This window comes from Neovison vison, chromosome 5 (genome assembly GCF_020171115.1).
Source record: "Neovison vison isolate M4711 chromosome 5, ASM_NN_V1, whole genome shotgun sequence".
NCBI classification, from domain to species: Eukaryota; Metazoa; Chordata; class Mammalia; order Carnivora; family Mustelidae; genus Neogale; species Neogale vison.
In genome coordinates, this window is record NC_058095.1 from 91,312,477 (window position 1) to 91,326,690 (window position 14,214).

At 47.6% G+C, this 14,214-nt stretch overlaps 1 protein-coding gene across 1 annotated transcript; it reads right to left on the bottom strand.

Moving 5' to 3' along the window:
* Positions 1-1,637: 1,637 nt before the first annotated feature.
* On the bottom strand, positions 1,638-5,599 carry LOC122907422 (collagen alpha-1(I) chain-like). Its single transcript, XM_044250291.1, has 3 exons — positions 4,349-5,599; positions 3,298-4,250; positions 1,638-1,704 (listed from the first exon to the last, which is right to left on the bottom strand). Exons 1-3 carry the CDS (start codon positions 5,597-5,599, stop codon positions 1,638-1,640), a joined length of 2,271 nt encoding a protein of 756 aa, XP_044106226.1.
* Between the last annotated feature and the right edge of the window lie 8,615 nt (positions 5,600-14,214).

A 14,214-nucleotide genomic window follows, 5' to 3' on the forward strand; every position in this document is an offset into this window, starting at 1 on the left:
GCACTCTACTCTCTGACCTGGGTTGAGTATCCTCTGTCTTCAGCAGCCACTCCCCTGGCTGGTGTAAATGCTCTGAAATAGTTGATTCTCACGAGTTTCCATGATTTGTGGTGGTATTGATCCCTGGAGCTTCAATTTTCTGTGACGTCACTCCACCCGTGGGTATATTTTGGACATGCTGTGGTGGCAGCTGCAGTCAGTTCCTGTCTGTGTTTGACAAAACTATTTAAGTTTCATGATATTTTTACTTTTTATTAGGGTGAGCAGGAGTACATTTAGCCTCTAGAATCTGGAGTATGAACTCCGTTGCAGTAACAGTAACTCAGGAAATAATTTTTATTTCCCTTCAATTTAATAATACCTTGTCTCTATATAGTGATTTTTGTCACAGGAATGTGACAGGCTTTACAAATAGGTCATTATTTGTAAAAATCGAAGTGTTCACGTTTTTGTAAGTAGAAAAGAATTGAACATGTGTTTTCTGATTGAGCGTTATCATAGAATCAGTTATCCTAGTCACGTGTCCAAAGCTGGCCTAGTACTGGTCCAGGGCTCCTTATTTTTTATAGAGAAAAATATTCTGTTCTATTATTTGGTAAAATAGAATAGAAAAATGATAAAAAGAATATGGTAGAGCTTAAAGTAATGTCACATTTCTTGTTATTTGTTTGACCAGAGTAGGTGAATCTCCACAGAGAGGCTATAAAAACCAAATCTTAACCTTTTTTGTCATAAGTAAGGTACCATTAAGGGAATTCAGGTATGGTTATGTTTTAAATGTGTATCTGTACTTGAGAGTGTTGTATAATTTTCTCAGGAAAGTTTTTTTGGTATTGATATAAATAGGACTTGTAAAATTCAGTGTACTCACTGAAATTAAGCATGCCATTATATGAAACTTGGTCATATTTGAGAAATTTCTTTTTGATGTTCTTATTAAGCTGACCAGAGGCTTAGCAGAGTAATTTGTGCTAAGCCCAGTGTCACCATCATAACTTTCTGACAGAGGTGAATTAATGAGAGCGTTTTCAGTAACTCCTTGTCTCATGAACACTTAAGAGATTAAAGACGTGGATTTTTGTTGTTGTTTTTGGCACCAAGTCAATGTTATCACTTTCTCATTCTTTGACTGATTTAAAAGATTTAAAAGTGAATCTGAATCTTATTTTATTCTCTACATATAAATATTCTCTACAAATAACACATTTATTTGTGAATTATATAGCTAATCATTTCACTGAAGATGTTAGATCAAGTAATACAGAGATCATAGCTTTTAACACCTAATAGGAATATTGAGGTTCTAATGGATATGTGAACTTCTGGAGGTGAAAGTTACCTGTCTGATGTTTTTGGTTTGGTCATTTATCATTGAATTATAATGATTCAGATATGTAACTTGATTAGCTTCTGTCTCTTACATGGTGTGTTTGTGTATATATTACTGTTAGGTGGAAAAGATTATATAAGTGCAGGTCTGAATTTGCAGTCATTTGGTCAGTGATTAATCATAGAATTGAATTTTCCATAGTTGCTTAGATGGAGAATGTTACCTGTGTAACTTACATGTCGTGTATATGCCCCTGTGGTGGCTGCTGACGAAGGGAGTAAACTGCTTTAATTTCTTCTGAAAAGAACTATATTCTTGAAAACTTTGAAAACTTGCCAGAAGTCTTCACTGCTGGGTTGAAGATTTTGGGGGTGCTGTGGAAGATAGAGGGAAGTTGGAGGTACACATGAACATGTACATATGCACCATTGGGTAAAAAGTTTATATGGCTTCTCCTCCATGGAACTTACAAAGAGGGCTTTCAGAAGAGCTGTGATGGTAACAGAGGCCAGAGCCCTTCGGGAGTGTGATTGATTTCCAGAGGTTGATAATTGGTTGTATAGTAATTCGGGGATACGAAGGTGTTTTGAGTTCTCCATTTGTGTTGGAGACCATCCCACCCTCTCTGTGTGTACCATTTATACCATGAGATGTCTTGCCAGGGTTGGCTTTGCTTTGTGCTGATCTCGGATTCTCAGACAGTACTTGCCACCCTCTGTGACATGCTGCGAGGGGGCCTTGCGACTCTTGGGCCTGGCCCAATCTTAAGAAGCCCATGTACTTTCTGTGGAGCATGTTTTCTCTTTGATGGCCGAGTTAAAACCAGAGGAGGCCACTGTAGAGGTCCTAGACCAAGATTCTTGGAATGATGGTGCACCAGTATGGAGTGTCCAGATACTTTCTCAGTTATTTTGGCAGTGTCAGTCTCTTGGGGGGTTGATCTGAAGTTGGGACTAAGAAGGAGTAAAGAAACTATTGGTTTAGTGCCTACTGTGCCAGACATTGTTCTAAATATTCTATACAGTTTTTAGAAACAGGTCATAATAAGTAAGCATTTTGTCTGCCCTGTTTTCCACATTTGGAAATTGGAGCACAAGAGTGTGAACTGTTTTGCCTTAAGTTCACACCGTGATTGTGAATCCATGTTGCTGCTGTCTTAGAATTATAACATTTTAGATTCACAGTGGCTGCCATAAATCTGGTCTCTCTTACCTTGCTGATGAGAAAAGCAAGGCAGAGTGATTCTGGACGGTGACGCTGTGCTTAGCTCTAGGCCAGGAAGGCAGGCCTCCTGCTTACAAGCCATTACTCAGTGATGGCACAGCCAGCATTTGGAATGGTCGAGTGTCTACTCATATTCTCTGGGCTCTTGTTTCACCAGCCTGTAAAGCTAGAATCGAAGTACCTCTGAAGGAAAATTCAAGGCTTGGCTCTTTTAGTTACATCTGTTTATAAAGCCTTTCCCCAATTCTGCAGCTCCCAGAGTCATTCCTGTCCTGATAGCCTATAGTACATACTGCATACTAACATAATTTGACATTTGTTTTCCCCTCTGTAATTTTAAATTTATTTGCAATCATTTTCTATCTGGTTTCATGAAAAACCAATTTTTATTCACTGTATACTCCTCAATTGGATCATGACTTCATGATTCTTTCTTACCCGTTTAAATCTTTGGTAGCACTGTCTATATCAAAACTTCTTTTATTTAAACTCACAAGGGATGGGTGCCTGCGTGGCTCAGTCAGATAAGCATCTGCCTTCTGCTTGGGTCATGATCCCAGGGTCCTGAGATTGAGCTGCGCATCCGCACCTCTCTCTTCCTTTCTGCTCTCTGTCTTTCTCAAATAAATAAATAAAATCTTCAAAAAGATTTAAAAAATTAACTCACACTGGGGGGCAGCGGCGGCGGCGGGAGGGGCCGGCGGGGGCAGACAAAGCAATGGCTAATGAATGGGAGCGCCCGCCCGTGCTGGCCATCGTCCGCAGGCGGGCTGTGCCTCCGACAGATCTCGAGCCCCAGGCCCCAGTCCTGGCGCGCCTTTGCAAGTTGGGGCTGGAGCGGGAGGAGGGCGAGGGGCGGGGCCAGGCGGGGTTGGGCCGCGGGGCCGGGAGGGTGGGGTGGGGTGCGGTGGCCGGGGTCGCCGGGACGCGGTGCGCGCTGGGCCGGGGGGTTCTTCGGGGGCGCGGGCGCGGTCTTCCGTGGGGCCTGGACTCCGCCGGGGCCGCCCGCCTCCGCCGCAGAGCCCGCCTCGCTGAGGCCGGCCCGCAACCCCTGGGACCTCCGGCCCGCGCCCCCCCTCCCTCGGGCCCCCCGGCTGACAGCTGGCGCGCCCGGGCCAGGCGGGTCGCGCCCGAGACGGGTTTTCCGGACGGCGGCGCTCTGTTGACGAAATGCCCCGAGCGCCCGAATGTTGTGTGGCCGGGACGGGGCCGGCGTGCGCTCCGCCTTCTGCCCCAGGCGCTTCGTCCGTCCCCGCGAGGCGCCAGAGAGCCGAGGCGCGCGCGACCGCCCGCGCGTTTCCAGGAAGAGCCGCCGCGGCGGGTCGGGGTGCGGGGAAGCGCAGCCGCCACGGCTCTGAGCAGTCCCGGACTTCGTGGGTGAGACGCGAATCGAGGTTGGGCTTTCTCGTCGCCGTTGTCCCTCCGGGCCGGACTCGGTCGTCCGTGGGTCTCGTTTCGCCCTTTGCCGTGAGCGGCACCGCCCCGCCCCGCCAGGCGGCTCTGGCCGCACGTCTCCGCCGAGAAAACGGGAAGTTGTTCCGGAGTTCGCTCTAACGGGATTCCGCGCACCGTTTCTGCGAAGCCACTTCAGGGCGCGCGGGGCCCCAGGGGTCAGCGCCCGCCGATCTGAGCCCAGTCCTGGGATCCTCCGCGGGGAGGTTCTCTCGCTGCCGCCGCCGCTCCGGACCCGCTCGCCCTCGGGTCAATCAATGAAATCTTTTTAAAAACCCGGTTCAGACTTCAGCGAAGCGGGTGCGTCCAAGCAGGGCACCTCGTGCCGCTCCACAAGCGAACAAGTTTCGCTCGTCCGCGTCGTCGTGGTGAAGTTCCGGGGCGGGATGACCCGGTCGGCGTCCGGGGCGCGTGCGAGGAAGAGGAAGCCGCGTTCCGGTCGGGTCGGCGCCGAGGCGAGGCCGCGTCTGGAGAGGAAAGTGCTCCCGGGAGCTGCGCTCGGCTCTGGCGGTCCCGGGGACGCACGGTCCGGGCCGCCCGCGCCGGCCGCGTCTCCCGCCGCGCTTCTCCGCACGAGACCCGCACCGGGTCCACGCTGGGCGAGAGCCGGGCTCCGTGCGCCTGCCCGTTGGCCCGCGCGACCGCACCCGCCACGCTGCGTGTCCCGCGTGGGCCTGGTGTTTCCGACCTGAAGACGCCGCTGCGCTGGGTGTCCCCGCACGCGCGCCGGGGTTGATGAGGGACCCGCTGCCGAGGGAGCGGCCTCAGCCTGGAGCACGGGCGCTGAGAGGACAGTCGGCTGGATCTGCGGCCACGCATGCCGGAGCGCGCCGGGGCGTGAGGCGTGTCGGGCTGTGTCCCCGCCGAGGCCGCAGAGCGAGCAGAGGGCGGAGGCGCGGCCGGTGCAGCCAGTGGAGCGGGGGTCGCCGTCCGCGCGCGCCTCGTCTTTACGCTGCTTTCGCGGCTTTTCCTTGCGGGGCCTCCGCAGCTCCGGCTCGTGGACGCTGGTCCGACGGCCTTCGGCGGCGCCGGCCTCGTGAGGGACGGCAGGTGGGGCGCTGGCGCGGAGCCGAGCCCCGGGGGGCTCCGCCGCTGCAGCCTGCTGCGTCCTGCCGAGCCTCGCGCACCGAGCGGCGTCCGGCTGCGGCTTACTCTGCTCTTGGCCGCCCGGGCTCGCGGCCGGGGCCGTAGGCGGCTGTTCTCGCCGGCGCGCGGGGCCCGGAGGAGTTGGGCTGCGTGGAGCCCGCGGGCGCCTCCTGCCGTCCTGCAGCCTGTGCGGCGCGGGCGCTCCACGGGGCTCCCACGACTGTCCCGGGGCTCCCCCTTCTCTCGCCCGTGTCTCTCCAGCCCTCCCTCACCCCACGTTCCAGCGCCGGGCCTGTCTGCGGCGGGACGTGGCTCGGATTGTGGTCCGGATCGTGGCCCGGACCCCTCCCAGGTGAATCCCTCGGCGACATGCTTCTGGTGGTCAGAGCTCGGGAAGGCGCTGCTGGGAGGAGACCAAAGCCTCCCCCTCTCGCGCTCTGGTCCGGAGCAGAGTCCTGGGGCGGAGAGTGCTTGACCCGGGGAGGGCTCAGCCGGCCCGGCGCCCATGTGGGGATGGCAGGCAGCGGCACGCGTTAAGAGAAGGCCTTGCCTCAGGGAACCTGAGTGGCGACGCCAGGGACAGCCCTGGCCCAGAGAGAAGGCCCAGCCGGCCCGTCTGGGAAAGTACAGGCGGTTCCGTCTGAGACCCTGTTCCGGGAAGACCCCTGCTGGGTGGGGGGTTCCAGCCTATAGGATCTGGGTCCTGAATGGGGGCCCCAGGGAAGAAGCCCCAGTGTCAGGGAGAGGCCGGCCCCCTGGCAGAGACCGAGTCCTGTGGGTGCCTCCGGGGCCACTGCGGCCTGTGCTCCTGACCGGAACCGGCTCCGTGAAGGCCCCTCGGCAGCCGCGCCCCAGCCCTTTCCCAGCACCCGCAGCTGATGGTGGCCCCCGGGGCTGGGGTGCGGCAGGCTGGCCCCGCTGGCACCATGGGGGCTCTGGGCTATGGCATCCTCTTCCCAGATCTCTGATTGGATTGTGGTTTTGCTTTATTGTCAGCCTCTGGAGAGTACAGTGACTGTACCTCTGAGCCTCTGGTGGAATTGGCCTGAGTGAGGAAATCCATTTTTTTAATAATACATTATTATTATTATTATTATTTTTAAAGCTATCTCATCTTTCTTCTGACTTGCTTTCTTTTCTGTTGCATGGAGCAGATATTTATTAACATTACTGGCTAAGAGAGTAGCTTTCTTCCCCCCCTTGAATTTGAAGGGAAGGCAAAGAAGGGAACCAATATTTATGGGACACTGCTGGATGCTTTTATAGAGGTTTAAATTCCTTTCCTTGTAGCTATCCTCTGAAGTAGTTGGTGACATTTTCCTTTTGTAGTTAAGGAAACCGAGATGCAGAGAAGTAATAACTTGATCCATAGTGAGACTTACTTTGAGGATGCAGGACAGCTGGAGGATTTTCTAAGCAGGCATGAAAATCTGTGATGGAGGGGCCGGAATAAGTGGATCCTCTGGCATGGTTAGAATACACCGTCTGTGGTGTGTGATTGGCATTACATTGGAGAGACAATGTTCATGTGTTACTGTGTTCATCCTAAGGGCCAGAAATGCTTTGCTGGCATTTTACTGTTCCACATAAAGAGATGTAATAAGGTTGTATTTGGGGTAATAGAACCTTTCTTCTTTTTCCTCCTTCCCCTGCCTTTTCCCCTGCCCTTCTGTTTTGGGGGGAAGGGGTTATACTTATTTGAATAAACAAGTATTAGTTTTTAGAGTAGGTGGTAAACATCTGGTTTACAGATTTTTTTCAACATATTTGAGGAAATTTTATGACCTGATAACTTGTGCTGGCGGGGATGAGAGGAGGGGCTTCCAACATTCGCACCAAGACAGATATGTTCAGTAGATCTTGTAGCTGCTGAAATATTTGAATTTGATGTTGTTCTGAAACAGTGGATGGCCAGATGAGAAATAAATGGTACCTGTAAACTAGCGATTATATGAAGGTTTTGTAGAAAGCCTAAAATAAGTCCTAAATTAAAAAAAAATAAAGGCCCTGTCATGTTTATATACAAGTGCTGGAGGGCAGGACGATGTTAAAGGAAATGTCTTGTTTTGGTAGAATTTGACCACCAGTCCACCAGGTCTCTTTAATCAGTACTTGCAATCAGGAAGTTGAGGATGTGTCCTCTAACAGAGGTTGGGCTTCCCAAGTCCAGGAGCGGAGCTCAGTCAGGAAACAACAGGGATGGGCTTCTGGGCACAGAGGTAGCGTTAACCTGGAGTCAGCGCCTCGGAGGAGGCATAGCGTGTATGTTGTCTTGTGTGTGACTTTGCCAAGTGGTGTTCAGGTATTTTGTGAGTCGTACCGTATCAGTTTTATGTAGGTGGTGGTATGTTTTCTTGGGAGTTTTCAAGTCCCCATATCTAGAGTTGGGTTTTCAGTATTGCTGTCGTTTCCCTTCCAGCTATGCTTGGAGTCCGTTTAGTGGCATGTGCCACTACACAGGGACACCCTGCCCCCGACCTCCCCCCGCTTTTTTTCAGGGACCCCAGTGCACAGAGTTGAGTCAGTCATATTCCTGAGACTGTGACACTCAGTTGTTGTCTGGACGCAGGGCCCTTTTTTTTTTGTTCCATTTCATTTTATTTTTTCCCTTTTTAATCCCTCACCCTCAATGCCATGTCCCAGTCCTCTTTCAGCACCCACTCAAGTATGTTTCTTGTATGTTCTTCAGTCCATTTGCCGTCTGTTATTTTTTATACATGTGTTAGTCTCATTTTTTTCTTTAACGTTATCTTTTTGAGAAATGGTCGTGCTTTTGTATGTAAGTCTAGTTCCATGATTCTGACTCTGCTACGTAGTAGGATGGTTGGCAGTTGCAGAGTCATTAGTGCCATTTCACACAACGTTCTTGTCGTTTGGGATCCGTGTGGGGATTTTCAGGTATATCGCTCCAAAGAATCGTTAGGTTATTGAATATCTGCATATTTGGTTTTCAGCTCTCCTGTTAGAGCACATGGTACAGCAGGGTCTTTAATGCATTACCCAGAAAATAGTAACACATTACAAATAGAATTTCTTGATCCATGCTTTGGTTTCCTGAGGAAGTTCTTGCGAACTAGTTTTTAGTCATATTATTAAAATCCTTTACTCTTCACTATCATCCTTTATTTTCCAGTAATGTTAGGGAGTCAAAGGGAACATAGCTTTTAAAGGATTTCTCTGTAATGCCTATATAACTGTGAAAACTTCATACTACAGATACTAAGATCTCTGCTTTTGTTTCTGTATTTTTTTAAAGGGTGCCAATGCCTCAGCATTAGAGAAAGAGATTGGTCCAGAACAGTATCCAGTCAATGGGCACTATTTTGGATTAGTCAATGTAAGTACCCGTTGATACTTAGTCTTCACCAGTACCTTTGGAAATAGTTTTTAAAATACTGCATGCATCTCATCATTTATTAAAGGAAAATTGTTTATTTGCCTCACTAGGCTTGATGCCAAGAAACTTGATTTGAAATTCCCTTTTTAATGAAAGGGAAACAAAGTTGCCCAAGGTCTTAAGAGTTTTAAAATAGTTTTTTAATTTTTCCTATTTTGTGTCAGAATTTTTCATAACTTAAATTTTGTATGGCTTACACCAAATGATCTCTTGATTCTTTGAGAATCCCTTAAATGCCTAAATATAAGTGGTCCAGATGTACAGGTATAATAAACTTTTGTAAATGCCTCCCTGTGTCTGTAAATATTTGTCAACTTCTGGCAGTGTTTAACTAGTATAGATCTACAAGGGCAAAATACAAGTAAAGGGTACATTCCCCAGGCTTGTGGAGGTAATTCTAGTAATTATGCATTATTAAAACTTTGGAAGAACTTTCTTTTAGAATTTTTAACTCTTTTCTGAGTCATCAGCACACACCACAATAGTGGTACCCTACAAATATTAGGTGGGTCCGTGGTGAGTGTTCTACACTAGAGAGAGAGAGAGTAATACGGGTGACAAAGAAAGTTCCATTGAACACACCTGTGTGTTACTAAACACTAGTATGTAATTGTGATGTGTGAGGTGGATTTCTTGTGTGATTTGCAGCAAGCAGTTAAAGTGGTGTGGGTGTTTCCTTTTTCTTTGGGAGTCCTCTCGTGGGTGTGAAGCTTATGACAGAATCAGCAGCCCCCACTCCACAGTGCCCTCTCCCCAGAGGAGGCTGGCCATTTTTCCTGGAATCTACCCCTGTATTCTAGATCAAGTGCCTATGCTGCTATTAGAAACAGTCCATTGGGGCGCCTGGGTCATCAAGCATCTGCCTTTGGCTCAGGTTGTGATCTCAGTGTCCTGGGATCAAGCCCCGAATCGGGCACCCTGCTTGGCAGGAAGCCTGTTTCTCCTTCTCCCACTCCCCCTGCTTATGTTCCCTTTCTCACTCTCTCTCTGTCAAATAAATAAATCTTTAAAAACAAAAACAAATCAGTTCATTGACTTCCTGTTACGGTAGGTAAGAAACTTAGCCCTCTTCTAGCACCATCCCTGCCCATTCTCTGGTATGGAATTCACCACCGCTTTATTTTTCCACATCCTTAATTTTCATTTATTCATTTTCATTAAATTTCATCCTTAATTTTCATTTATTCCAAGTCTTCAGCAGCGCCAGCAAATGCAAAAAGACTTCCTCAGTACCAGTTTGCACTGTGTCAGCCCCAGAATGTTAACATCCCTCTGGAGCCCTGTCATCCTACCGTGTGGCCTCTGCGTCCTTTTACCTTTAGCCCGGACATCCCTTCGCTTCTCTCCTTCCCTGGATCCCGTCTTCTGCTTGGGTTTTTCCCTGCTTTGTGGAACATGTTCTGTAGTAGCTTCTTTAGGGAGTGTGCACAGGAGGTGACTTTGAGATCTTGTGTATTTAAGAATGTTTTGGTGATTGTCAAAACTAGATGGAGATCCTAAGTTACAACCTTCCTTTACAATTGTAAGGGGGTTACTCTGTGGACTTCTGGCTTCCGTTGACATCGGCAGGACTGATGCCCTTCTGATTCTTCATGTCTTCTGTGTGTGGCTTTTGCCCCTTAGAAAGATGTTTTCGGAGGCTTTCCTTTCAGAATGTGAATGGATAGCCAGTGTTCTGAAATTTCATGATGCATCTTCGTGTCTCCCACTGTTGTTGTGGACCATTTAGACCCCTAGGCCCCATGATGCGGTCCTTCGTGTCTCCTGCTGATGTTGGCTGTTTATCAACCCATTTAGACATATTTCATTTTCCTCAGTTCTCGAAGATTTCTGATACCAGTATTTGGATAATTGCTTCCAATCAATGTAATCTCTTTGTTCTTTTTTCATATACTCTTTGTTGCATATTGAAATGCAGATTGATTCTCTGTTTTTCCTCCATTTTCTTCCATTTTTTGATCATCTGATATTATTCTACATTTTGCACTATTGCCCTTTTTGGTCCAGGTCATTGCACTTTTTTTTCGTAGAGCGTTACCTTAATTTTTTTATCTTGTTTTATGGAGGCAATATTCTGTTGTTTTTCCCAAGATATTATTTATAATTTTTGTTGGTGAGGTTTTCTTAGGCTTACTGGATTGTTTTGAGGTCCTCCCCCCACCACTGTTTTAAACTCTGTCTTTTCTAATGGAAGCATTCCTTAAATTTCATTCATACATACCAGTGAGATTCTGAAAGGCTGATTGGGACTTGGTGTACTATGGGTGGAGCTTGTCTGCTGTGGTTTCCTCTAGGGTGACCCTTGGCAGGCAGGTGTTAGAAATGGCTGCACCCCCCCCACCTCCCTTTCCAATGGCTGGAGCATTTCCTCTGGGACTCTTAATTGGTGCTGAGAGACTTTCAGTTTCTGTCAGAGGTAGCTTAGTTCAGGGTTTTGTTGAGCCCTCTGTTTTCTGTTTGGTGCCTCACTGCTGTCCTCTGCTGTCCTTAAGGACTTTTGAAACAGAATCTTCTGTGCAGCTTCTGTGGAGACTAAACTTGCAGTTGAAAGAAAGGTTAAGTGTCATCTAGGGGTGTTAATGGTCCTTTTAAAAGACTTCTGACCAGATCGTGTTTTAAGGGGAAGCTTGACCCCCCCTTTTTTCTTGGCCTTTTGAGTTTTTGCTTAATATCTTCTTTTACTGTCATATTATTGGGATTTTGTGGGGAAGGTGGGGAGTTGACTATTTAATTTCCCTGGTTTAACACGATCTGGGCGTCTTCTAACGTCTTAAGCATCCATGCTTACGAGCAGAAGTGTCTGGTGATTGGAAGCCTGGTGTACATTCTGGCAGTTCTGGCAAGGGCAGCACCCTAGCTCCTCCACTCCCATGAACTCCTTCCCTACGGCTCCCACCCCAATTCGGTCCATGTTCTTACGTTGATGTGTGTCTTGAATTGTGTCTCAGAAGAACCCATTTTCTTCAGCAGAGGAATGTTTTATATATTGAAGGCTGTTTTACCTTTAATCCTCTCCAGTTTAAATATTTCAGTCTCTCTGTTTTGTGTCTGACTGTAACTTTTTCTGTAGATAGACTAAGAACAACTAAAACAACATCCTTGAGAAAATTTATTTTATTTTATTTTTTTTCCTGGCACGGACCTTATTTTTTATTATGTTCAGTTGGCCAACATACAGTGCATCATGAGTTTTTGTTGTAGTGCTCAATGATTCACTGCTGTGTCTAACTCCCAGTGCTCATCACCACACATGCCCTCCTTAATGCCCATCACCCAGCTACCCCATCTTCCCACTCCCCTCCCTTCGGTAACCCTGAGTTTGTTTCCTGGAGTCCAGAGTCTCATGGTTTGTCTTCCTCTCTGATTTCTTCCCACTCACTTTCCCTCCCCTCCCCTGTGGTCCTCCACGCTATTCCTTATGTTCCACATATGAGTGGAACCATATGATCCTTGTCTTTCTCTGCTTGACGTATTTCACTCAGCATAATCCCCTCCAGTTCCATCCACGTTGATGCAAATATTGGGTATCCATCCTTTCTGATGGCTGAGTAATGTTCCATTGTATGTATGAATCATATCTTTTTATCCATTCATCTGTTGAAAGGCATCTTGGTTCCTTCCAGTTTGGCTATTATGGACATTAGCATGGGCTTCAGAATCTAATAGCAGGGCTGTCAATCCTGCTTCTGTTCATTCGATCTATCTACATGCCCCCCTCCCCGCCGCCGGCCTTTCTAAAGCCTTCTGAACTTCAGCTTCCTCAGTTTTGCCATGGGAGACATCATGGCTACTCTACATTGTTGGGATGGGGACCAAGCGAGGTAATGCATGAATTGTATTAATCACATGGAAGACGATGAGCAATTCATTGCCATTTATTAATGCGGTCCTTAAATTGTGGCCACAAGTTTGCACTAGGTTTTCTGAGTTGTCGTTTTCATTGGCGGCTGTTACGGGAACATATCTTTTCCAGGGGTGCCTGGGTGGCTCAGTTGGTTGGGCATTTGACCTTGATTTCAGCTCAGGTCATGATCCCGGTCAGGCTCGTGGGATCAAACCCCGTGTCAGGCTCGATACTCAGCAAGGAGCTTGCTTGTGTCCACTGCTCCTACCCCCAGCTTACTCTCACACATACTCTCTCTCAAATAAATAAAATCTTTTTTAGAGAGAGAGAGAGAGAATAGATCCTTTTTAGAACATGAAAAAACATGGGATCATATTGAGAACAATATATTCCTGATAAATCACCTTTACATAAGCAGAATGCCTGGAATGGACAAAGGATGTTAAGGAAAATAGAAGAGCCTTCTTTCTATATGTTGTTTCCACCCCAGACATTCCGTTTTTCTTTTCTTCTTTCACTCGAGTAGTTCAGTAGGTTGGATCCAGGTCACCTTCAACAATAACCTTGAGATGATGTTTAGGAGCCTCCACCCCTGTATTAGGCAGGCTTCTCGAAAGAAACAGAAGTCATAAGAGACGGACTTGTCCAAAGCAACCCAGTTCCTCATCCGTGCGGAGCGCCCTATGGTGCTGATGTGAGCCAAGGCCCAAGACAGCTGCCTAGTGATGGCCTTCACAACAATGCAGGAGGATTTGCAGGTTCCTTCTTGGTGATCAGTCAGCTTAAGGAATTCTTCTCCATACGTGTCCCTGAGTGGGCACAGCCCCTGCAGAGGTAAGTTTGAAAATAAAAAAATGTTCCCATGTGTTCGCCTGGTTATTTTATTCAACACCACAGGCCGACAAACACGAGGAAACTAGTTGTGATGAAAAGGGTCGAGTTGTCTTGGAGGAAGTGACATTTAAGCCCCCATGTTGCATCACCACTTCCTCATATCAGGGAGATCATATGATATTTGTCTTTCTCCGCTTGACTTATTTCGCTAAGCATGATACGCTCTAGTTCCATCCATGTTGTCGCAAATGGCAAGATTTCGTTTCTTTTGATGGCTGCATAGTATTCCATTGTGTATATATGCCACATCTTCTTTTTTTTTTATTATTATTTTTTTAATGTTTTTTTTATTTTTTTTCCAATTTATTTATTTTCAGAAAAACAGTATTCATTATTTTTTCACCACACCCAGTGCTCCATGCAAGCTGTGCCCTCTATAATACCCACCACCTGGTACCCCAACCTCCCACACCCCCGCCACTTCAAACCCCTCAGATTGTTTTTCAGAGTCCATAGTCTCTCATGGTTCATCTCCCCTTCCAATTTACCCAAAAGCACATACCCTCCCCAATGTCCATAACCCTACCCCCCTTCTCCCAACCCCCCTCCCCCCAGCAACCCACAGTTTGTTTCGGGAGATTAAGAGTCACTTATGGTTTCTCTCCCTCCCTATCCCATCTTGTTTCATGGATTCTTCTCCTACCCACTTAAGCCCCCATGTTGCATCACCACTCCCTCATATCAGGGAGATCATATGATAGTTGTCTTTCTCCACTTGACTTATTTCGCTAAGCATGATATGCTCTAGTTCCATCCATGTTGTCGCAAATGGCAAGATTTCGTTTCTTTTGATGGCTGCATAGTATTCCATTGTGTATATATACCACATCTTCTTATTCCATTCATCTGTTGATGGACATCTAGGTTCTTTCCATAGTTTGGCTATTGTGGACATCGCTGCTATAAACATTCGGGTGCACGTGCCCCTTTGGATCACTACGTTTGTATCTTTAGGGTAAATTCCCAGTAGTGCAATTGCTGGGTCAT